This window comes from Engystomops pustulosus, chromosome 4 (genome assembly GCF_040894005.1).
Source record: "Engystomops pustulosus chromosome 4, aEngPut4.maternal, whole genome shotgun sequence".
In the NCBI taxonomy this organism is placed as follows: Eukaryota; Metazoa; Chordata; class Amphibia; order Anura; family Leptodactylidae; genus Engystomops; species Engystomops pustulosus.
In genome coordinates, this window is record NC_092414.1 from 66805883 (window position 1) to 66832395 (window position 26513).

General features: G+C 43.3%; 1 protein-coding gene across 2 annotated transcripts in view; it reads right to left on the reverse strand.

Moving 5' to 3' along the window:
* JAKMIP2 (janus kinase and microtubule interacting protein 2) overlaps positions 1 to 26513 on the reverse strand; it is a 72689-nt gene that overhangs the window by 19006 nt on the left and 27170 nt on the right. For both annotated transcript variants that reach the window (XM_072146153.1, XM_072146154.1), the window contains exons 2-9: positions 11987 to 12036; positions 10486 to 10736; positions 8972 to 9469; positions 5934 to 6143; positions 5498 to 5596; positions 3611 to 3757; positions 3095 to 3235; positions 1060 to 1116 (exon numbers count right to left, since the gene is read on the reverse strand). In XM_072146153.1, coding sequence (XP_072002254.1) covers positions 1060 to 1116; positions 3095 to 3235; positions 3611 to 3757; positions 5498 to 5596; positions 5934 to 6143; positions 8972 to 9469; positions 10486 to 10614 — 1281 coding nt within the window. In that variant the 5' untranslated portion in view covers positions 10615 to 10736; positions 11987 to 12036. The remainder of the gene's footprint in view (positions 1 to 1059; positions 1117 to 3094; positions 3236 to 3610; positions 3758 to 5497; positions 5597 to 5933; positions 6144 to 8971; positions 9470 to 10485; positions 10737 to 11986; positions 12037 to 26513) is intronic.

The window sequence follows — 26513 nt, forward strand, 5'->3', positions numbered from 1 at the left end:
AGCATTGAAACATTGCATGTATTTCTGATGAATAAAGAGAACACTTGATTCTCTGGATTACAACCGAGTGCTACTGCTTTTTATTCAGGTGAATAATCCTTACACAGACAAGTGGTCAAACAAACATGGTGGTCAGTAGCTGTCATAGAAGAAACTGCAGGAGGCCTTAAAGGGGTCCTCGGATAATAGCAGGTTAGGTCCTAAATTGCTGATTGGTGATGAGACAAGTGCTATGCTCAGCTATATCCGCCATTGAGATAAACAGAGCAGCCAGCGCATGCATGATTAACTGCTCCAATATTTTTGGGTGGAACAGGATTACAATGGAGCCTCGTTCTAATGAAGGGTTCATTGAGACCCCCCACTAATAAGCCAATTAAGTCCTATCAACAGGATAGGGCCTAACTTGCTATGACCAGAGAACCAAAATGCGTAACATAGAAATATAGTTTTGCTCTATACCTTACAGGGGCTCTCCTGGTGGGGAAAAGCCGTTACATGGAAAATCCGGTGAATACAATTTCTTTTTGAGTGCATAATGTGTACTTTTTCCAAATTGCACACCAGATGACCCTGGTAGTTAGGCTCTATGCACACAAACATGTAGAGAACGTATTAAAATGGCCGTATATACGTCCGGCATATGGCCCCATGCTTTCCAGTGGGCCATACAGCCATCCATGTACATGGCCATATTGCCCACCATACCGTACCGTACTGTGAGCGGGACTTACAAAAATATGGAGCATGTCCATAGAAGTCAATGGGCTAAAAATGTGCTGCATATGGCTGTGCACCTTATGCTGCCATATATACGTGCAGTATCCAGAACCAGTAGGAGGTGCATTCTGTCAGCCAGCCAATAGTCAGCCAGCCATCGTTTGCCAGACCACTGAATTTTATACAGATACGTTACCATACGGTTGCAAGGCGCCCTGTATTTATGGCCACAATACAGCCATATATACAGAACAGCAAAGACCATACAGTTGTGTGCATGAGGCCTTATGCTCATTAAAATCTCTTACATATTTCAGTAGGGATTGTCACTGTGCTTACCTTTATAGGTTTAGAACTTCTTTTATGTTTTTTCCGTCTAATAAGTTTTTCTCTATCCTGGAAAAACAGTTTTTAGAATTACATATCTGGTGAAACTAAGGAAAAAACCATAGCTCAATCTTCCCATATTCTCAATCATGTTATATTCGAATGTGGGGGGATTTATGTCTGGTTTCTTCTACTACTTTCTTAGAGAAGCTGAGAAAAAGTACCAGTAAACTGTCGTAGAAGCCCTTAAAAAGCGCAAATGTTAGCGTATCACCAGCTACACGCCAGGGGGCATGGTGGGGTGTGAAAGGAGCATCAGCCAGAGATGGAGTGGACTAGCAAACCTGTCATTGTGAAGGGGTGCAGTCGCTCGAAGCACATACATAAAGAGGTCTTAGCCTTTTAAATTAATTTGGCTGTGTCAGAGGTGCAGTGGGGCTATGCGGCAGGTTATCATTACTTCCAAATCCTACTTTCTTCTGGCTTCTGATGTGGTGTCCATGAGTCCTAATTTTTTTCTTCATCCATGACCTTACATTGGACTCTGACTTCCAGGAACTAGGCTGTGTACCGCCACTCTGACCACAGGCTTACCCTCTTATGCTAAGCTAACCTCCCACCCTTTGGGATTTGGGAGACCTGCGGGCTTGTTTACTACATTTGACTGATCTCCTACACTATGGAAGCGCAATCTTATCTTTTTTATTTATATTCTATGTACTACTTGACACTGAAAGAGACACCTTTGCTTTCATACAGATTACGGCTATTTCAACAATAACTAAGGACTATACAGCCCATACTATATGGTCCAAACTAAAAGTAAAGGAGGTTTGGGGCTTTTATGAGGTTAAAAGGGTTGTCCAGGTTTAGCTAATAAATTATATTGTTTGTGTAATGAAAAGTTATATAATTTCTCCTACATAATTTCTGTAGCAATTATTCAAGGTTTTCTAGAACTCTGCTTGCTTTGCTTCTATAGAAAGCTTCTATGCTTATTTCCAATGGACAGAAATGTGTCCATCATCATGTGGTATCACACAGGTGAAGAGAGTACTCAGAGCTGTGTGATGTAACGGCTGGTGCACCCGTCTGACATCACATGACCATGGACAGATTTCTATCCACTAGAAGTAAACAATTAAGATTCCTTCTGAATGACAGCAAGCAGAGTTCTAGAAAACAGTGAGGAATTGATACAGAAAGTGTATTGGATAAATTGTCTAACTTTTCATTACAGAAACAATATCAATATCAGAAGTCACTCACTTATGTGTCCACTCTTGACTAATATATCTGTGTGTATTTGTCACAATTAACAAAAATATTCTCCAACTTACAAAAAATAACATATAAACATTTTATTGGCTGCCAATGATATATTTAAAGGAAACCTACCATCAGAGATCCACCTAATAAGATGATGGTATGGTATGTTGCTTCTATCTTCCTTATCCCTGGCTGCCTTTAGTATAAGCAGAGAAAAACGTATCTTTACTTCCATGCCCGAGTAGCCTCAGCCGATGCCACCTACCCACGCTCCTTTGCTCACCTCCACCATCTCGACCCAAGACAGAGTTCTGTGCATGCGCAGTAGCTCTGGCTTCAAAGTCGAAGGGAGCTCTGCAATGCGTGTGCGCTCTGCATTATTATTTATGCATGTAAAAGATACGTTTTTTTCTCTTCATATACTAAAAGTATTGGATTAGACAGGGATAGCATGTGGAAAAGGATGATGGCAGCAACCTAACATCAGATCTACATTATTAGATAGGTCTCTAGTAGGTTTTCTTTCTGGTGTCACATATTAGATAGTTGGCCTTAGAATGGACAGAGCTTGCCTTAGAATATGGTGGCACTATATAACTTGAAGCTGATGGGCACCAGCGCAGTTTGTGCCAGGTCCCCGATTGTAATCTATAGTTCATAGTACTAGTCTTCTCACTTGGGAAAGTGACACCCTCTGCACCCCCTCAAGTTACACCCCTGGCATTACATAACCAAAGGGGAGATAAATATCTGTGTGTAATTGTCTATCTATACTTACCCTTGTTAAATCATCAATGATGTTCTGTTGTTCTACCACTTGTAACTTCAGGAATTCAATCTCTTGCTCCTCCCCTGCTTGATCAAGATCATTTAGGGACTTCAACTTTTTCAGCGGTGGGTGAGATACGATCTTCTCTTTCTAAAAATAAAAGAAAGAGAAAAGCAGATTGAACAGTCGGATCATCTTCTGTGACCATGGTCTAGCTGTTTGATACCTTTATATGATCAGAAGTAGATTGTAGTATAGGTGTTTTGGACATTAGCCTGGGGCCCAAGACTTCTAGAGGGCCCATGGCCACCCAAACCACCCACCAGATTTTATACTCAAAAGACCCTTTCAAGGTCCTTTAAAGGTCCCCACCTGTAGCAGGCAAACGGGACACATTCTCCATACCACAAGAAGCTTGCTTCTAGTACCATATGTAGGAAGTGATTCCAGAATTGTAGGGGCTATAATATTTATACAGCCCAGATCCTATGGCAGTCTTAATCCACCCCTGTATGTGATACATACCATTTCTGCATTCTCCTTAGAAAGGGTTTTCAGCTTCTCTTCCATGCGTTGTAAGGACTGCATTAATTCATCATTTCTTTTAGTGAGGCACTTATTCTTTTCCAGAAGAGGTTTGCATTGTTTTTCTGCTTCTCGGACTCTCCGTAGCTGAAAACAAAGCCTTTTAATTATTCTAGTGTCATATTGCATTGTGTCCATTGTGACCTTGCCACATTAAAAAACACATTAAAAACACAACTACCTTATAACAAGAATACTTGACAAATAAGTGGTTCCTACAGCAGACCCACAGTAGGGGTCTTTAAAGGAGTATTCCTGTTCTTTTTCTTAGATCACCTATCTTAGGGATTATCTGTTTGAATAGACCTATTTACTTTTTATCTTTAACAACATCGGGCCAAACAGCAGGCCAAGTGACAAATAGACAGATTGGGGGGACTATGTAAGGCTTGTACAACTCCCTCCCTTTATGCCGAGTGGGTGGGGAAGGGGTGCGGGGAGGGATGGGTACTGCATGGGTACATTAGCCATAGCCTGATCCATTTCCTGAAATAGGTTATAGTGCAAATCTATAGCGCAATTCTGAAGCAGAACCTGGGTTCAGGAGCCTCTTAGTATATCCATCACAACGTGATGAAATCACCAATAAATTATAATTAGCAGCCCAGAGTGCAGGGACAAGATGTCTGGCACTAAGGCTTCTAATCATGCAAGCTATGTGCGTGATGTCACCTCCTTCTCCAACATGCGAGTGGAAGGTATCTAGCATGCAGGAGGCGTGACTCTTGCATGACTCATAATTAGTATTCTGGAGCGCCGGAGATCTCGTACTCCCCATCTGTGCAGCTATTAATAAATTTCTTCTTTAGTTGATCCTGGCGTGTCGAGCTTACCGAAGACCTCACCCGGGATCAACATGAAGAGGAGTGTAGGTGAGTATTTTCAGTCTATTTGGACTTATTCATACTGGTAGATTTATTTTCACCCTCACTATGTCTTGTAAGAAAAATCAGTGTATTGTCACTTCTGCGCCTGCTGTCTCCTCTATCAGTGCTGGTGGGATAAGGAGACACTGAGTTTTCATCATCCTTCAGTCTTAACTAGGTTTTAGTGGCTGTCTGACCTGGTGTCTGCAACACCCCTCACTCTGTTAACACAGTGGACCTGTATTTTTTTCTTGCTCCTTCCACCTGTGGCAGGGCCTAGTTTCCCTATAAGTATCCAGTTAAGCTTTGAATCCTTGCTGGTCAAACTGCTATCTTGCTGTGTCCACTAGCTCTTCTTGTATTCTCTAGTTTCTGATCTCTTGCCTGTGTCTTGACTATTCTATTTGGATTGTGATTCGGTTATTGCTATTCCTTGCTGTTGAAGACCTGGATTGTATACCTTGCCTTATTGTGTTTGTTTGTCTGTATTGTTAGGTTTTCACACCTTACCCAGGTAGGGAACTTTGCACAGTTTTTGGCCTCCGTTTAGGGGGGACCCAATAAGTAGGAAGGGACAGATTTGGGGGCTTAGTGTCAGGGCTCACTGTCCTTGTTTGTGTCCTGCCATTACATGTATGCTGTTGAAATATTGATTCTACAGAGTTGACTGGTGTCAAACTTGATCAGTTTTTCTGACGATAATGTGGTCAACAACAAAGTACCCCTTCTATGAAAAGAACTTTTTTTCTAATTTTTCAATCTGTCAGTTTAGGGAGAATAGGATAAAGAGCCATAGTAGCTGTACTACTACTACTAAGAGCAATGCTCTTTCATTATATTTACAGAGAAATAACTTGACCCGAAACCAAGAGCCTCAGGTGTGTTGGCAAGATTGGGGGCGCCTCTCCACGCACAACATGTCATTCACCAGTGATAATACCCTAACAAGAGGATACTTTACCAGTTCATTTCTCTCATCCACAAGCAATGTATTTCTGTCCTCCAGTTTACGGATTGTAGCATTCAACTCTGCCATTCTTTTCTGATTCCGTCGCAGGTCCTACAAACAGAGCATTTCATTATAGAAGTATTGGACCTTCTACAGTGTCATAGAACTTACAGAGAACTAATACATAATTGAAAAGACAGAATATACAATCATCTAAACATTATAGCAGGATGGTGGACTGTACTGTTCTGTTCTGTGCTAATGTCAGATAATGAAAATGTTTTTGATAAAATAATATTATTTTTAGTAAAATAAATGTTTAAAATTTTGAAAACTGTAATGGTTTTGCATTATACTTTAATTTAAATACAGAAGAGCAAATCTTAATCTCTGATACGTGAATTTAATACAATCATTAACCCATAAAAGATGTAGTCATCCATCTCACCGGACTTCCACAGTGCTCGGATCCATCTCCTGCTCTTCCTGGGATTTCACGCTTAGGACTTCCTATGTTACATTCCGCTTCTTTCACCAGAAATAGTTGCTCATCCAAAGCTTCTTTCTGCAACTGGAGTTTCTGGAGAGAACTTGTTTGTGTCTCTAATTCTTTTTCCAGGGAAAATATGATCCTGTCCTTTGCTTTAATTTCATCCATCTGAAAAATAATAAAAAGGAAATTATTTATGTGAGTTCCATATTATATAAACGTTGTGCTATTATAATAATAGCAGCACTTCTGGTTAGACTGACAACGTATATATATACAGCCTTGTATTGGTATAACTAGGGCCGGCTCCAAGTTTCAATAGGCCCTTGGGCAACAGAGCTTCAGTGGGCCCCTTTACAGTGATCTCATTTGGCAGCATTAAAAATTCAGAAACTAACTAAAATATTCCCAGGTTTATCATTACCAAACAGTCCTATCATGGCCTATCACAGCCTCTTCATAGTTTAATTATATACAACCACATCATGGTTCTATTATATACAGCCCCCCTCACCAGTTGCTGCCAGGATGGGGCTTGAGGGGGAGATCCACCCACGCTCTGCCCGGGTATGCCTGGTGTTGGGGCCGGCCCTGGGCTTAATCCTCTAAGCACTGGTCTGTATTGGAGGTTTACATGGCACATTCGCATGTAGGTAGCCTTTCAGCGGTGTTCCCAAAAAATTATAGAATTTTCCCATATTATTTCTGTATTTATTTCTCCCAGTTTTCTAGATCTCTACTGTAGAAAGCTTCTATGTTTTCTTCCAGTGCACAGAAATCTGTCCATGGTCATGTGAAGGACACACAGGTGGACGGCTCATTATATAACACACGGCTCTGATTACTTTCTGTGATACCAGGCCCGGGGCCTGCACCCAGCTAACCCGGGCAAGTACTGGAGGGGCCCACTTGGGCCCGCGGATCAATTGTACCAGTGTCGCCAGGGGCATCTCCCAGGACATCTGCCCCGCTGCCCAGGAGATTCCTTCCCTCTCTTATTATGATCTGTGTCCTCAGGACACAGATTGTGATGAGAAAATTTGCACTCACTGGTTTCCCAAGCAGGAGCTGCAGCATCGGAGGCTGAAGGACCTTTGATGATGTCATGGTCACATGACCTGCCGGGGAAAGCAATGAACACACAGACCTGCATCTGTGAGGTGAGGGGGGAGACATGACAGGGGCCAGGGAAGGGAGAGAACACGGGGAGGAACTGTGTGGAGGAAATTACTTACAGGGGGGCTGTGTGGAGGAAATTACTTACTGGGGGCTGAGTGGAGGAAATTACTTACTGGGGGGGCTGTATGAGGCACATTACTTACTGGGGGGCAGTGTGGAGGAAATTACTTACTGGGGGGCTGTGTGGGCACATTACTTACTGGGGGCTGTGTGGGGCACATTACTTACTGAGGAGGCTGTGTGGAGGAAATTACTTACTGAGGGGGCTGTGTGGAGGAAATTACTTACTGGAGGGCTGTGTGAGGCACATTACTTACTGGGGGCTGTGTGAGGCACATTACTTACGGGGGGGCTGTGTGGGCACATTACTTACTGGTGGGGCTGTGTGGGTACATTACTTACTGATGGGGCTGTGTGGGCACATTACTTACTGGTGGGGCTGTGTGGGCACATTACTTACTGGTGAGGCTGTTTGGGCACATTACTTACTGGGGGGCTGTGTGTGCACATTACTTACTGGTGGGGCTGTGTGGGCACATTACTTACTGGGGGGGGGCTGTGTGTGCACATTACTTACTGGTGGGACTGTGTGGGCACATTACTTAGTGGGTGGCTGTGTGGGCACATTATTTACTGGGTGGCTGTGTGGGCACATTACTTACTGGTGGGGCTGCGTGGCACATTACTTACTGGGGGGCTGTGTGGGGGATATTACTTACTGGGGGCTGTGTGAGGACATTACTTACTGGGGGGCTGTGTGGGCGCATTACTTACTGGGGGGCAAAGTGTATACAGGGGGCGGGGGGCCCCAGGGGCCCACTAAAACCTGGAGCCAGCCCTGTGTGATACTAACAAGTTGTGCATTGGTGTGGCATCTCATGATGTCACATCACAGATTTCTATCTTTTGAAACTAAACATAGAAGCTTTCTAGAAGCAGAGATCTATGAAAATGTAAGGAATTTATGCAGAAAGTATATTGGAAAATTGTACAACTTTTCAACACACAAACAATAATGTTTATTTGACGAAACAGGACAACCCATTTAAAGTGATATTTTGCTTAACCAAAAGCAAGCCTAACCTTAGCAACAAAAATTAACATGAAATCAGTTTCCACTGCATTTTTTTCCGCATGCAAAAGGTATTGTTCTCTGTGGGACTGGACAAAGTCTTTATTAGCACAATTTTAGTATACATAATCCAGAACAAAAGCAGTGCTAGCATAGTTTATGCATGTTTTTTTTATCAAATGGGCAATGCTGTATAATTTCAATTAGAATCTCATTGTTTGAGTATGTACGATCTATACATTAAATAATTATGGAAAGAATAGAGATCAATGTGTACGCATAATTACCATAAATAATCAATGTACATAGGTCTGATGAACCCACTCTGGTTGACAACATCCAGTTTGGGTCCAACCCAAATTGTGGTTCCAAATAATGGGAATATATTTAATTCAAAATCAGGAAATCAAATTAGAACCCAGATCTGTAAGATGCTATTGTTCAGTCTTTTCACTAAAGTAGTAGATCAATGGTTCCATTAATTGTGCTGTTCTAACATCAGCACTCAGCTTAAATACAATGTAAGACTTTTAAAGGGAAAAACACCATATATAAGTGCTCCCTGACTACCAACTACTTGTATAGTTTGTTTCGTAAAAGTCTAAAGTAAACAATTGTTTGGAATGTTTTACGATTTAAGGTTAAGAAGTGGCACAATTGCTTTTCACTTTGTAGATTTTTAGATTTTTAACATTTTGGAACATAAATCAGACTTGTCGCCTGTTATTGTTGCATTGTTTCTTACCAGTCTACGGATGTCCCTTTCACTTTCCCATTTAATTTTTGTAATAGCCTCCTGGTGGGATTGGTGCTCACTCCTCAGATCCCCAGCTTTGATTTTGTCAGCGTGTATCATATTGTTGAGGGCCTCATCCACCTGTTTCTTAGCAGACTTCAGTTCTGTGATCTCCTGTAAGAGCTTAAGGCGCTCAGAGTCAAACACTTTCCTGGCCTCCTCTCGGGCCTCTGTGGTCAGAGCTGTCCTAACTTTGTCACTGCTGCCATCTCGAAGGGCATTCACAGCAGATTTAAGTCGCAAGATTTCTGCCTCTTTTAGTTTAACCATCCGAGACATCTCCTGCTCGTGTTGTTTGATCAGGTTCTCCCTTACTGCTTGTAGCTCCTTCATCTTGTCCTCGTGCAGCTTGGCCTTAAGCTCTGAAACAGTCGCCGTGTGTCTGTGCTGCTCTTGCTCCTTTATCCTTTTGCTTTCTTGGTTCTTCTCCCGTTCAAGTCTTGTCACCTGAACAATATAGACAATAAGAACAAAATAGTTTTAGACTATGGGGGAAATGGCTCCCAAAATATTCTCCTCTCTGTTTCCTTTATTTCTTAACCCAGGATCATTCCTAAGACACAAGTTTCAGTAATTCCATCAAATTTACATAAAACAACCCAGAAAATTCAACTTTAAAATTATCTAACTTTACAAATACAACTTTTATTATTTCCTGATAAAATAATTCACGACTGGTGACTTATTTCAGCTATAAGTCACAATACGATTCTTCTCAAGACTAGGGGCTTGTTATGGTTCTAGTCTTTCAACATATAGAGCATTCAGGGCTGTGTCAAGTTTCCCCAAAATGTTGGTGAAAGAACCACCCTGCTCTTTGATTTCACTAGATATATATCAACAATTTTTGCTAATGAGTAGTTTGCTTACTTAGCAGCACTTAAAAGAGATCAACCACTTAAAAAAACAAGAAACCATCTAAGGATACTCACACCTTTTTCCTCCTTACCTAAATCCCGGCTCTGCCCTTTGCTAATCTTGACACGGTCCACACCTCCCACTTCCACAATGATTACACGTCGCTCTGTGCTGCTCAATATAACTTTCTTTTCTAGGTCATCTCGGCTTGTCAAGCTTAGCGAAGGACAGCGCCAGGATCAAGATGAAGAGGAGAGGAGGTAAGTATCCTTAGATGGGTTTTTTGGGTTGATTCCCTTTAAACATGGCTATATTGCTTCCAGACTACATCTAGTCTAAGAAGCCAAACTGGCTACCTAGATACTCCCGAGTCTCCCGAGTCTCTTTGAAGCTGACCCTACTTGTTTCCGTTGTATTTTCAGGGGTCTAATAAAGTTAGATTAATTCACATTCAATTACTATATAACACTAGAGGACTGCATGTTGCTCTACCCACCGAATTGATATTAGATTGAGTCTGATACATTATAATAATAACCAAATTACATACAATTCTGTAAAACCGAGTCTCATTTCTGATTCCGGATGCTTCTTCACTGTCTTACCTTTGACTTTTCCTGATGAAGTTCAATTTGAATATCTGTCAATTTAGTCCTGAGGTCTTCATTTGCAGCTTGTAGCGCAAGTATAAGGGCTTCAGGCTTTTCGCCCTTGTTACGCCCCTTTTTCGACATGGTTGTGACTTGCTATAAGTGTCTTTGATGTCACTTCTCTCAGTAAGCCATCCCCAGTGAATGCTGGAGCTCCTGGTTTGTTAGGATTTTAGGAAGAAAAAAATTCTTCTCTTTTGGAAGCCCTTTGGAAAGAAAAGGTATCATAGATATTCATAGAAAATAGATAATGCTTTATATGATAACACTTTGTTCAACTATTGAGGTCTTAAGTGCACTCCAAATGGAACACAAAGCCTATGACACCTACTGTCCATTGATAAGGAGATATGAAGTTATCTCTGTAGGGTCTTATCGCCTCATGAGTAATTTATTTCTAAAGAGCTATTATTCATACAGCAGGTCTATAAAGCAACATAGAAAACAGGTGCCGTACTCCAGAGCAACCCATCATTCACAGAAAACTGAAACAGATTGGTTGTCATGAGCGTGTCACTTCGGAAATGAGTAGGAAGCAAAGTCATTTTAGAGTGCTGTCACATTTTAAAAAGATAAAGAGAGAAGTTTCTTTATAAATTAAAATAGAGAAGTAACACATCACAGTAAATATTTAAGCGGCGAATAATATTGTAAAAAAATTCCCATAAATTAGTTGAGTAAAATAAACACGATATTTATCATTTTTTTATCCACTTATTTGGCTTTTCTTTCCAATTCCCCAAAACTGACTGCAGCTCTCAGATCAAGATGAGACATACTACAGTCCTGTGTAAAGAGGATGAATGATCAGGAACTGAGTTAAAGATAACACAAACAGATTGTGCTACAGCAAAATAGGAAGTTTCTATCTCACCGCATGTGCTTTATTCACATCAGTATAAGCTAGTGCACATCTATAATGATCTTGCTGATACCTTTAAGGGTGCGGCCACCCATGGCGTTTGTATTGCATTTACAAAGTGCAAACACTCTGGGGTGGGGCTCGGACAGATCGCATATGTGCTTCCATGGAAATGCATAAGCACCTGGTGTATTGCATTGTTTAAATGTAAGACATCGGATGCGTGTTACCAGTAGCATGTGTTTCCATGAAAATGAATATGCGACAGAGCCAAGCCCCGCCCCCATACATTTGCATTGCATTTGAAAACACAATGCAAATGCCACATGTGCCTGCACCCTTGGTGGGAAAGAGGAAGATATAAAGCAGATTCTGCCATACCTGTGCTGTTTATAGGAGACGTCATATCAACTAGTCTCCACCTACAAACCCTAAAACAAGTGTAAATTGTTACCCCACCCTCCCAGGACACACACTCCACTGTTGATTTATACATGCTTGTTCAAAGATTAGGTATGCCTTACCATTATGACAGATTTATAGACTACAAATCAGTTTTACATGGATATAAATGTAATAATAATAAAATCTCACCTTTGACTTCAACCATCTACATCCATTGTTTTCAGCTCTCCGGTCCATATCTGAAATAAAAAATGTATAGTAAATGAGATATGAGATGACAAAAGTCACCATTACAAGAGACCTAGCCTAACCGTGCTAGGGAACTACTACTAAGACGCATGAAAACAGAATATCTACTTACTACTACAGTGTGAGAGTATATAAGAAAGGTAGGTATAACATGCAATTTTATAGGTTGACAATTACATGGATGAATGCCATTGGCAAACATTTCAATAAATTCTTTTATGGTAAAATATTTGGAAAACCCCATTTAATTTAATAGATTTGTATACACTTCTCTTTCTACACTTAGGAGTCAAGTAATCAGTCTCTATCAGTGACTAATAACTATGTAAACTAATATATATAATACTGTCAATGATTGTGTAAGACCGTGCAGTGTACTAACATCACCTGATGAAGTTTATAGTGAAGTTATACTAAATGTAATCCTTCCAAATTACGGTATTTAGCAATCTGCTAAGCTCCTCCTAATACCTGCAGATACTATGTACCTGCTTAGCGCCTCCTTCCCTATAACATGCTTCCTGCAGATAGGACACTATGTACATTCTATCCCACTCCTCCTGCTCTATAACATGCTTCTTGCAGATAGGACACTATGTACATTCTATCACACAAATTAGGTTTAGGAAAGAGGAATCTACCAACACATCTACTTCTCATTTCCTCATGGTAGTTTTCCTTTAAATAAAGAACTGTTGTTTCTCAGAAAGTTCACAAATCACAGAAATCAATGGTTGATAATGGCTGCCATTATGGAAGGTGGAAGTGAAGGACCTCTGTTTCAGTTTCATTAGATACAGTAGGTTTGTGAAGGGGATAAACACATGTAGGAAGGAAATACAGAACACAGCTTGTCACTGATAACGGAGCAGGGTGATTATTTAGCTGCATATATTACTGTCTGTTATAAGAAACATGGCTGATATATGCGTTTAGCAATGCAGGCCAAAAGAAAAAGCCTAGACCCTTGCCAAAAAGGAGCTGCATATGGCCAGAAGCAGACGACAAGAAAGGGAGGGAGGAGCAGATGCTGACACAGCACTATGGCATGCTAAAGGAACGGGAGCATCTGTGTTATCAAGACTAGTAAATGAAATGGCAGAAATCTATGATATGTCATATTCTTAGACACTGCTCACACTCCTTTGACACAATCCCTTGGTTTGGAGATACCGTAAGGCTATAAATTGCTTCTTACATAGATGGATTCAAATATGAAGCAATCACCAAACAAATCATTTTATTTAGATACCTTAGATACCTTTTAACTACAGACATATAAAGCTCTATTTACTTAAAGGAAATATTGTGTAAATTTTTTACACAGCGCCCTGAGTTACATTCACATCATGTGACCAGGGTGATGTCATCTAAGGTCCTATACCCTTTAGATTTGCAAAATGTTTACCATATATCTATCTGATCTAGAGATGAGCGAACACACTCGTCGCTTGATGCACGTTCGAGCATTAGCGTACTCGTAACTCGGACGAATACTTCGCCAGCTCGAGAAAATGGCATCTCCTGCCGTTTTGATTTTTGGCGGCCAGAAACAGAGCCAATCACAAGCCAGGAGACTCTGCACTCCACCCAGCATGACGTGGTACCCTTACACGTTGATAGCAGTGGTTGGCTGGCCTGATCAGGTGACCCTGGAATAGACTAGCCCCTGCCCGCGCTGCTCGCATCATTCTTGTTTGGATGCCGTTAGGGAGAGAGCTGCTGCTGCTGCAGGGATAGCGTTAGGGTGTTATATTAGCTTACTGTTAGGCAGGAGTGAGTCTACAAGAACCCAACAGCCCTTGTTAGGGCTAGAATAGCGTTATATATATATTTTTTTTTGTTTGCTTGTGGCTGGGCTTGCTGGCACTAGTAGTGCAGCTAGTACCATATTGTGAGGAATTTGCAGAGAGACTTGGGAACGTTATATTTAGCTCTTAGTGACACACACATCTCAAACACCTAAGTGGGACAATTTATTAGGGGTTTGATTGAATTGGGCACAGTCTTTTTTTACTTTTATTTTTTTATAACTCAAAGTCATCAGGCACAGCACAAAATCCAGTTGTGTGCTGTCAGTGTAGGTTAGAAACTAACCATAGCAATAGGATAGCATAGTTTTGTATAAAAAAAAAAAACACAAAAAACACAAATAAAACCAAAAAAAATCCAAAAAAATGTTGAACCCGAGGGCTAGGGGTAGAGGACGAGGGCGTGGACGTGGGCGTCCAACTACTGCAGGGGTCAGAGGCCGTGGTCCTGATGAGGGAGCAGGGGAACGCCGCAGAGCTACACTCCATAGGTTCATGTCTCAAGTTACTGGGACTCGTGGTAGAGCACTGTTGAGGCCAGAACAATGCGAACAGGTGATGTCGTGGATTGCGGAAAATGCTTCTAGTCATTTGTCCACCAGTCAGTCTTCCACGCAGTCCACCCATGTCACCGAAATCAGCACTCCTCCAGCTCCTCCACCTCAGCCTCCTTCCCCCCAGTCTGCCCCCTCCCAGGAAAATTTAATTTTAACCGGTGTACTCTGAGGAACTGTTTTCTGGACCCTTCCTAGAGTCACAAACCACTTGTCCGGTTGTTGCTGAGCTCTTTCCCGATGCCCAGGTTTTCCACCGGTCGGAGTCTGTGGGTGATGATGACATTGTTGACGTAGTGAAAGAAGTGTGTAAAGAGGTGTCGGACGATGAGGAGACACGGTTGTCAGACAGTGGTGAAGTTGTCAGGGCAGGAAGTCCGAGGGGGGAGCAGACTGAGGGATCCGAGGATGATGAGGTAACAGACCCAAGCTGGCTTGATAGGCCGGGTGAACACAGTCCTTCTGAGACGGAGGCGAGTCCTCGATAAGAAGAGGTTGGAAGAGGCAGTGGTGGGCCCAGACGGAGAGGCAGGGCGAGAGCTGGTGCATCAGCGCCAAATGTTTCACGTAGTCAAGCTCCCGTGGCGAGGGCTAGATTTTCAGAAGTCTGGAGGTTCTTTAAAGAAACACCGGATGACCGACGGACTGTGGTGTGCAACCTGTGCCACACCAAGATCAGCAGGGGTTCCACCACTACTAGCTTAATTACCACCAGTATGCGCAGGCATATGAATGCTAAACACCCCACTCAATGGCACCAAGCCCGTTCACCCCCGGCCGGGCACACCACTGCTCCTTCCCCTGTGTCATCTGCTGCCTCTGCTAGTCAGCCCCCTGCCCAGGACCCCGGCCCAAACACCTCCCGTGCAAAAACCACATCTTCGCCTCCACGATCCTCCACAGCATCCACCAATGTCTCCATGCGCAGCTTCAGCTCTCCATACCCCAGACGCAGGAGCGCAAAAGGAAGTATAGTGCAACCCACGCACACGCCCAAGCCCTCAATGTCCACATCTCCAGATTACTTAGCCTGGAGATGCTGCCCTATAGGCTGGTAGAGACTGAGGCCTTTCGCAACCTCATGGCGGCGGCCACCCCTCGGTATTCAGTCCCCAGCCGCCACTACTTTTCCCGATGTGCCGTCCCAGCCCTGCACCAGCATGTGTCAGACAACATCATCCGTGCCCTGACCAACGCCGTTTCTGACAAGGTCCACCTGACCACGGACACGTGGACGAGTGCTGCCGGGCAGGGCCACTTTATATCGCTGACGGCACATTGGGTTAACTTGGTGGAGGCTGGGACCGAGTCTGACCCCGGGGCTGGTCATATACTGCCGACGCCGAGGATTGCGGGGCCTACCTCGGTCCAGGTCTCTCAGGCCTACTATACCTCCTCCTCCGAATTACCATCCGTGGGCATGGCGCCATCAGTCGGTAGCTCTAGGCACAGCAGCAGTGCCATCGCTAAGCGACAGCAGGCGGTGCTCAAACTGCTGAGCCTAGGCGATAAAAGGCACACCGCCCAAGAGCTATTACAGGGCATCACGGCGCAGACTGATCTGTGGCTGGCACCGCTGAACCTGAAGCCAGGCATGGTTGTGTGTGACAACGGCCATAACCTGGTGGCGGCTCTGCAACTCGGCAGACTGACACATGTGCCATGCTTGGCCCATGTGTTAAATCTCATCGTTTAGCATTTCCTCAAGACAAACCCCAATCTGTCTGATTTGCTCACGAAGGTGCGCCGCATCTGTGCACATTTCAGGAAGTCCAGCACAGATGCTGCCACTCTCAGGGCAGCGCAGCGCCGCCTCCAACTGCACGCTCACCGACTGTTGTGCGACGTGCCCACGAGGTGGAATTCAACATTAACCATGTTATCCAGAGTTTACCAGCAGCGCAGAGCGATTGTAGACGTGATGTCAACTTTCACCAGAACTGGTAGTCAGGTCAGTCAGCTTCCTCAAGTCTACAATGAGGAGTGGACGTGGATGTCTGATATCTGTCAGGTGCTGAGTAACTTTGAGGAGTCAACACAGATGGTCAGTGGCGATGCCGCCATCATCAGCCTCACCATCCCGCTGCTTGGCCTGTTGAAAAACCCTCTGGTCAGCATGAAGTCGGAAGCTTTGCGCTCGTCACAAGAGACGGGGGAAGAAGATTCCCTTGTTGATAGCCAAAGCACCCTGAGGTCTGTTTCTCAGCGCATATCGGAGGAGGTGGAGGAGGATGAGGAGGAAGAGGAGGAGAATGTTGGCGAGACAGAAGAGGGGAGCATTGTTCAGTCCTTCACTGTTCAGCTTGTATGGGCAGAAGAAAAGGAGTTGGAGGAGTTGGAGGAGGAGGAAATGGAGAGTCAGGCCAGTGAGGGGAGTGAATTCTTGCGCGTTGGTACTCTGGCGCATATGGCAGATTTCATGCTAGGCTGCCTATCCCGTGACCCTCGCGTTCAAATAATTTATTCCAGCACCGATTACTGGGTATTCACTCTCCTGGACCCAAGGTACAAGCAAAATCTTTCCACTCTCATCCCTGGAGAGGAAAGGAGTGAGAGAATGCATGAATACCAGCAGGCCCTGGTGCACAAGCTGAAACAGTATTTCCCTTCTGACAACGCTAGCGGCAGAGGGCGTACTTCTGCGGGAGAAGTAGCGAGGGTGAGTAGGCGAGCAGGCAGCTTGTCCAGCACTGGCAGGGGTACGCTTTACAAGGCCTTTGCCAGTTTTATGTCACCCCAGCAAGACATTGTCACCTGTCCCCAGTCTCGGCAGAGTAGGGCTGATCTTTACAGAAAGATGGTGAGGGAGTACGTAGCTGACCATACCATCGTCCTAAAAGATCACACAGCTCCCTACAACTACTGGTTTTCAAAGCTGGACATGTAGCACGAGCTGGCGCTGTACGCCTTGGAAGCCTTGGTGAGGGTTTTCAGTGCAGCTGGTGGCATCATCACCGATAAGCGTACACGCCTGTCGACTGACAGCGCTGACAGGCTGACGCTTATCAAGATGAATAAAGCCTGAATTTCTCAGGATTTCCATTCTCCACCAGGTGAAGGAAGCTCAACCTGAATTATTTATGTACTCCTCCTCCTCATTTTCCTCCTTCTCCTCCTCTTTGTACACTAAAGCATAGGAAACTGGCTATTTTTTGCCAGGGCCATCTGGCTCTAGCTATAGTACTCTATGTATTTAATTTTTCTGGAGGGCCACCTACCCGGTCCTCTGTTTTAAACAATTTTTGGGAGTGCCACATACAGGCACTCAATCTATTTAATTTTTCTGGAGGGCCACCTACCTGCTCCTCTGGTTTGAAAACTTTTTTGGACTGCCACATACAGGCACTCAATCTATTTAATTTTTCTGGAGGACCACCTACCTGCTCCTCTGGTTTGAAAACTTTTTTGGACTGCCACATACAGGCACTATCCAAATTAAATTGTCTCCATAGCAGCCTCCACACGTCGTCTTTTTAGCTGCCTCCATACATCGTCCCCTTAGCAAACGAGCTGGGTCAGGCAGAAATTTGGGTTGTTTTCATGGCTTCCACATCAAACTTGTTAACTTTGTCGCCACCCTGCTGTGTTATCCACAAAATATACTGGCAAACTTTTATCATTTACCGATATTATTTCAGCGCTTCTTGCGCATCTGTTTACATTCCCCTCACCCGCCATAACCCAAACTTATAAGAACACTACTACACTTGATCTTATGCAAAAGGTTCTTAGAAGTGCTGTTTGGGGAGGAGCCGAGATACAGGGGCTTGGACAGGCGATAGCTCGCCTGGCAGCGGACCGCCAGCTCAATCCCAAGATCCAACTAACATAGTTTTAACTGCAGCACCTTTAATCTACTACTACTTTACTGCCTCCATACATCGTCCCCTTATCAAACGAGCTGTGTCAGGCAGAATTTTCGGGTGTTTCACCAGATACATAATGGAACTCGGCCCATCTGTCGCCGCCATGCTGGAGACCTGAAGTTGCAATCATAGCAGTGCAATATGGATGCCCCATACTGGCGCTCTTAATCATGGAACCATTTACAAAAAAACTATTAAAAATGGAACATCTATGCTATTCCATTATTCCTAGGTGAAATATTCAAACGACCCCGTCTGCTTTGAAAATTATTATTTTTTCAAAGTAAACGCTTCTGGCCCCAGGCCCATTTTGGGTGGGGAGGAGCCGAGAGACAAGGGCTTGGACAGGCGAAAGCTCGCCTGGCAGCGGACCGCCAGCTCCATCCCAAGATTAGGCAACCTCAGGGCATCCATGCATACTGCCCCTGCTGTTTCCTGTTCATTTTGCCTCCACGATCCTCCACAGCTTCCACCAATGTCTCCATGTGCAACTTTCACCTCTCTATACCCCAGACGCTGGAACACGAGAGGATATACAGCACATCATCCCCTTATCAAACGAGCTGTGTCAGGCAGAATTTTCAGGTGTTTCACCAGATACATAATGGAACTCGGCCCATCTGTCGCCGCCATGCTGGAGACCTGAAGTTTCAATCATAGAAGCAATATGGATGCCCCATACTGTCACTCTTAATCATGGAAGTCGTCTCCATGGCTGCCTCCACATGTCGTCCCCTTATCAAACGAGCTGTGTCAGGATCATTTTTCGGATGTTTCACCAGATACGTTATGGAACTTGGTCACTATGTCGCCACCATGTTGTGTTATCAACTAAATATACCGTCAACCTTTTGTTGACATGGGAAATCATTTCAGTGCTTCTTGCTCACCTCCTTTGGTTCCTCTCTGCCACCCATTGGTTTGAAGCCTGAGTCCATTTAGGTTATGTCGCCATGACGCTGTCTAGCCTGCCGCTGCCTCGGCATGCCGTTCCCTATAGTGTCAGGGTCAATTATTGGATGTTTTAGATGCTATCTAGCCTCATTCGGTCACTCTGTCATGGCCATGCTGTTGCCCATAATTTTGGCATAATGGTGCGATTACGCAGCCTCAGAGGCATCCATGCATGCTGCCCCTGCTGTTTCCTGTCCATTTCTGTGGTGTTTACATCATTTTCTGAGGTTTCCAGGTGTTTGGCAAGCTTCCCTGTGCAGACCCTTGGTCCCCTTGAAAAGTTTGTCTCGAATAACGAGCACCCGAGCATTTTAGTGCTCGTTCTTCTCTAATCTGATCACATGAAATCACAGCATTCCTCAATGGAGGCATGGGGAGAGCTAGAAATGCATGGAGAATGCTGTTATTTTTATGTGATCAGATACATACATAGGGTACATTTTGCAAATTTAAAGAGTATATGACCTAAAATGACACCACTCTGGTCCCATGACATGAACTGGTGAATAACAAGGAAACATAAGGCATGGGGATGAGTAGATGGGAGGGCCTGGTCAAGAAGAACACATCCCCTCTGATGCCAGGTAATATAATATAAAATCGATAAATGAGGATGTAAGGGAACATTTTTTAGCTAAAAGAAGGGTGTCAGTTAGTTAATAGTGCTCTATGTAAACCTGCCACTAGATGTACATGTGAAAATGTGGGTTTTGAACCTTGAACACATTTGAACCTTGTCTGATCAACTCTCTAAAATCCCATAAAGATATTAAAAGATACCAGCAGCAAAGCAATGGGACCAATGCTACTGGTGGTTCAATGGAACACTGTTCTAGGGATCACTGGAACTCCAACATTTGGACTACCACTGAAGTACAGTACAATGTACAGTGGTTATAGAAAGTATTCAAACCCCTTTACATTTTTCACTCTTTGTTTCATTACAGCCAATTGGTAAGATCAAAAAAGTTTTTTAATTTTTTGCTTAGTAATGTAGACTCTGCGCCCCATCTTGACAGAAAAAAAACGTAAAAAAAAGAAATGTAGAAATTTTTGCTAATTTATTAAACAAAAAAAACTTAAATATCACATGGTCATACTGTAAGTATTCAGACCATTTTCTGTGACACTCATATTTAACTCACATCTGTACATTTCCTTCTAATTCTCCTTGAGATGCTTCTGCTCCTTTGGTGTTTAATGAAATTTATTGGACTTGATTAGGAAAGGCCCTGTCTATTAAACACCTCACAGCTCACGGTGCAAGTGAGCACATGAGAATCACTTGTGGAACTCAGGGACAGAATTGTGGCAAGGCACAGGTCCGGTCAAAAGACCTGAGAGAAGTTTGGGACAACAACCTCGACCTGGCCATCCAGTCCAAACTAAGCAATTGTGAGAGAAGAGCTGACTGCCCAAACCGCAAATTTTGTAGCAGACCCCATCCCTGCTAGAATTTGGAGTGCAGGCCCTGGTTTCTTCATTCATTGGTGCGTGAGCGGACGTTACATGCTGATAACACGTGCTTCAAAAAGGAACATAGGCATGCTGCTTTGTCAATCTAGATCTCTTGTCAATGTAGAAGTAACCTGCCCACTCTTGTCTACTCTAGATCAGTGATCCGTTCCCCATGATGCTGTAGAGACTAGTCATGGGGGGATATTTATTATACGCCGGCGCTCGTGCCCCACGATAGACCTGCCGCTGCTCATTTGCAGCCCGATACATCAAGAGGCCCCGGCCTCTTGATGCATCCGAAGGGGTTCTGCACAGCAGTTATTTTGCACATCTGAAAATTGGCTGGCTGCAGAGAGTGTGCAGGCATGTAATGCCCCAGCCGGCCCGCTCCCGGCCGTCTGCGCCCTCCGGTTGGCTGGCCGTGCTCCCCAAGTGGGACATCAATCATGGCCAACGGCCTTGTTAACATTTAATACACTAGAAAAGCTATCACAGACCAATATCTGCAGAAGATGTAATGTTCTACATACACTGGAACACAGTAACAGAACATACTTTATTTGCTGAAATATCTACATGTTAATTAAGCTGTATGGGTTACAGTACATACATTTCCAATGTATATATGCATAGAATAAATATAATTAATGTCATGTCCAGGAGAAGGTTCTTTCCACATGAGTTATTCTCGACTGACCGCTCGTGCAGGAATTGCAGCACCTACAGCGTATGCTGTCAGTCATACATAATGGTCAGGTCCTGATGTCACAAAGTGACGTGTATAGAGTAGAAACATTATTACATGTTGAATAAATATTCCTATTGATTCCTATTACCAATTCCCGTAATATCAGGACTACTTGCTCTTTGCAGTCAGTATCCAGGTATTCGAGCCTCCCCAGGCATTAGTACTTGGCATAGACATTAAATGGAAACCTTCCAGCAGAATGAAAAAATAAGAATGAATGGATGGATCAGGTGATGGGGAAAGTCTATGTTTAATGAGAGCGGGTCCAGGCTGCTCACACTGCAGCATCTTGCCAGCTCTCCTTTGTGTGGCTTCTTCTTCGCACAACTGCAGTGCAGAATTTCAATGAGGTAGTCATAGCTGGGCGCAAGACTAACACAGCTATCATCCGAGGTACCAAGGAAATGAGGATTGACGAGCCCCATCATAATAGATTTCTTCAGTAATGCGCCATTTACAAACATCTACTGTCCTCAATCAATACCAGACTGCCACATATCACATTGCAGATTGTCTGTCAATTGGGTTTTCATGCCATGACATTGAAGACACATACGATAAGTTATACCTATATATGTAGGTGATAAATACATCCTTCGAAGATAATTGTACAAATTTGGCAATGCAAGGGAATCTCTGCATAAAATAATACTGATTTCTGACCATGATATTCCTGTTAAATGGGTCAGTACAAATATGCTTTGCCACAATTCGATTTTTTCAGCCATAAGGCTGCATTCATACGAATGTGTGATTTCTCCATCCTGTATTTCCGTGCTTTATGAATCCGTAAATACATGATGAATTTTATCCATATGTGCACGTATGGCACTGTATCCATACCGTATCCGTAAAAATACAGCGGGCTGGCAAACAATGGCATCTGACAGAATGCACCTCCCACTGGTTCTGGTCTCCCTGGATACTGCATATATATACGGCAGCATACGGTGCACAACCATATACAGTACGTATGCAACCCGTAATTTATATGTTCCCATTGACTTCTATGGGGAATACGGAACAGAAATACATGAGAAAATAGGACATGCTCTATATTTACCGTCTTGCTAACGGTATGCTGCCATATGGCCATATGGCCCATTGAAATGAATGGGGCAGTAAGACCCCGGGTACAGTCTGATGTACTGCTGGGGCAAGGTATGGGAAGTGATGCAGAGGCAGCCGACGCAAGGGACGAGGGGTTGTGGGGTGCAGGGGGGGATATGGGATGTAGTATGACATGGCTGTAATGTGGGGTGCAGTGTGACATGGAAGTAATGTTGGGGTGCAGTGTAACATGGTTGTAATGTGAAGTGCAGCATGACATGGATGTAATGTGGGGTCCATGGATGTATATGGGGTGTGTCACCACCACAGCGCCCCCTTTGCAGCCTCTGCCTGCAGCCTGTGTAAGTGTTAGGCCACATTCAGACCCTAAGCTTTTGGCCGTACATACATCCCCCAAAAACTAACAATGGCTGCACAGAGCAATTCGGTGCCGTACCACTCCGTACGCGAGGAAAAGATAAGACATGTCATCTCTATGGAGCTGACGGAGATAGCCGAGCGCCATACTTGCTAGATGGCAAAACCCCTTTAATAGTGATGACTAACAATGTCACATACATGCTACTACTAAGAAAATGGGTCAATATTTGCAGTTTGCCTGTGTAATGTGCAGAGGGCATCAAATTCAGGATTTCTGGCACACATTCTTTATGAATCTGGCGCCCCCTGCACTGGCCTGACAGAGTGCACCAACTTTTTTTTGCAGCACCTTTAAAATAGAGCGTGCAACAACACTTCTGTGGGCCTTTGCATGATAAATGTGGCGCACGGTGTGACTGAGCACCGACACCCCTTTAGCAGCCGTGCCATAAAACAGTCGCGTGCGACACAATTGTGGCGCATGCACTTATTGAAAAGAAGTCCATCAGAATACTGTACCCCAATGTATTTGCATGTGACGAAGTATTCTGCCCAATGCATTTCAAAACACAATGCAAGGGCATCATGTGAACACAGCCTGAAGCAGTTTTTGAATCTAATACTTACAGTGGATCATTGGAAAGACTCCTCCTGGGTCGTGTGCTGATCTTTTCTAGTAACATGCTGGGGGTGATGGGCTGAGGTGTTAGCTTGACGACTTCAAAAGGGGTCAAAAGCAATGAGAGTGCCTAGGGCAGCATAAACAATAAATACGGCCCTACTTAGGGGTTCTAGAACAGGTTTTTAAGAGCAGCTTCATAATCTATCTAGCCACATATAGCACATGGACCACAAATACAAAAGGCAATGTGTGCTCCGGCAGCATGCAGGGAGCAGAAGACCGAGCCTTAGCACCAAAAGAAAGAAGAGGAGCTGTGATCGGCATTGGAGAAGTGACTACAAGGTTCATTTTTTTATAGGCTTGGCATAATTGTGGCAGGGGCTGCTAGCCATATACCGGGGCAGGGGCTGGCAGGCTATATACTGGGAGCAAGGGCTGGCTAGCTATATTCTGGGTGCATGGGCTGCTGGCTATATAGTGGAGACATGAGATGGCAGGCTATATATTGGGGACAGGGGCTGCTGGCTACATACTAGGGAATAATGGCAGGCTATATAAGGGGGGCAGGGGGCTGGCTATAAACTAGGGATATGGGCTGGCAGGCTATATACTAAGGGGCATTGTCTGGCAGGCTATATACTGGGGCACTGGCTGGCTGACTATATACAGGAGGGTATTTGCTGGCTGGCTATATACTAGGAGGCAAGGGCTGACTGTCTATATACTGGGGATATGGGCTGGCTAGCTATATACTAGAAGGCATGGGATGGCTATATACTAGGGGGCATAGGCTGGCTGTCTATATATGGGGTTGAGGCCATGACCAATGCATTTCCAACCCTAGGCTTTTACCTGAGTCAATAGGTTTTTCCAAATTTTTGGGGTAAAATTAGGGGCCTCAGCTTATATTCGGGTTGGCTTATACACAAGTATATATTTTATTTTACCCCAATATATTTTTATTTTATGATTTTAGGTGTTTAAGTTGCTATTACTTCAGACATATGCTTTACAGCTACCATATGGACCATAAGAAATTGAAACATTGACTTCTCTTGGAGAGTATTTCTGGCATTCATCAATCACTAAAATGGAAGAAGAGGAGATGATCCATGAGCTTCCCCTATTGTCAATGTATGATGCTGTGTTATCTTGATATAGAGAGTGTTTATTGTATAGTTTTGCTGGTAGTAATAAAGAGATGAATGTTGAAAAGTTATTATAAGGCTTACTTAACACTGTAATATTCAGAATTTCTTTTAGCGTTGATGGCGCCATCAAAAATTACAAGAATTATGACAAAAATGTATAAAGAACATCTTAAACATGGATGTTATTCATAAGAGTTCTTGGCTTGGAAACATTGAGATAGACGGCTCCAGGAAAAATTCCTGTATTTTCCCCTCGCCTGCCCCAATAAGCCACAAAACACCCAGTGCATTAGATAAATTTTTAAAATAACTATTCAATGAAAGGAAAGTAGGTACTTAAGAATGGCTGGTCAACTTCAAGAGAAAAATCTCAAGTGGGATTATTACTGCTTCCAAGAATTACTCATCCTTGTTGAGGATGTCAAAAAAGCATGTGAGAAATGTCTGAAGATAATACCACGCACAAATGTAGACGACACAATTCGGAAAGCTGTTTTTATAGGAATCTGTCATTGTCAATAAGGATGGTGGGTTATAGGAGGACATGGATAACAGCAGTGAAACAGAACACTATCAAGAATTAGATATTAGAATCTGGTGGCTTAGGGAATGGATGCAGTAGAGGAAAATAATGTTGGTGGTCCAATGTTTATAATGGGCATCCAAACAACCCAATAATTTGATATAACCCGAAAAAGAGAAGAGAAGAGAGGGCTCTTCAGCCCTCAAAATCCTTATACATGTGTGCTGTGTACACAGGTTTACTTCCAGGACCTATAAAGCTCTTTCCAAGGTCCTTATACTGCAAATGGACAGAACGGACACCCCACCCCTTCCTCCTTTCACAAGAAACTTCACTGTGATACCATATGCAGGGAGTCAATGTCAAACTATTAAAAAAAATATTTTGTAACAGTAGCTTAATGTCTTAACCATTCCCTGGATGGTTGAATATGATGTGGAAACCTGTAGTACAATGTTCACAATAATTAGAAACCTTACAACATATTTTAGATAAAGGAAGTGTGAACAGGTTATTGATGCTAAAAAGATAAATATATGTATCATTCCATAAATAGTAATATAACAAACAATTTACAAAAAGTTACATTTAAACACACACGTGCATTCATATATGTAAGAATCTCCTTAAGGGCTGTAAGGCAGATGTAGCATTTCTGGGGCAACCATCCCAGGAAGGGAATCCAAAGACCCTTCAAAGATTATTGAACTGTGGCTGGAATAGTGGGGATGCCAATACTGGTATTCAGGGAGTCATGCTTTGTGGTATGTTTATCTTTATGTAAGTTATTACAGGCCCATAGTTTAGTTCTGAATAGTCAGCTATAAGGGTAACCAAAGCCAAAAAAAAAAAAAACTATAATTTTTCTTCCTCCCAAACAGAATGAGATCCATATACAATGGTGTGGTCTATAAATAAAGTAAGAGTTGCATAAACTAAAATATGGCCTAAAAGAAACAGGCCTTAAATTTGTATTACATGAACCTCAGATACATAAAACACAGCAGATTCTACGGCGTCATTATTAATTCATTCATTTATTTAAACAAAATGAAAAATCAATCAAGTGAAGAATTTTCTGTTCTTTTGTATGACAAATTATATACCATTTTTTCCCGTTTCCACAAAAATAAGACCTAGTACAATTTTTTTCTAGCTTAGAAATATAAGGCCTCCCCTGAAAATAGGACCTAGAAGCAGTCATTGCAGCAGCTCCCCCCTCACGAAACATCCGCTGAAAATAAGACCTTGGGCCTCTTTAGGAGCAAAAATTAATAAAAGACACTCGGGGACATTTATTGCATTCTTTTTTTGTGCGACTAATCGCAGTTTGTCCTATTCTTGCGCCT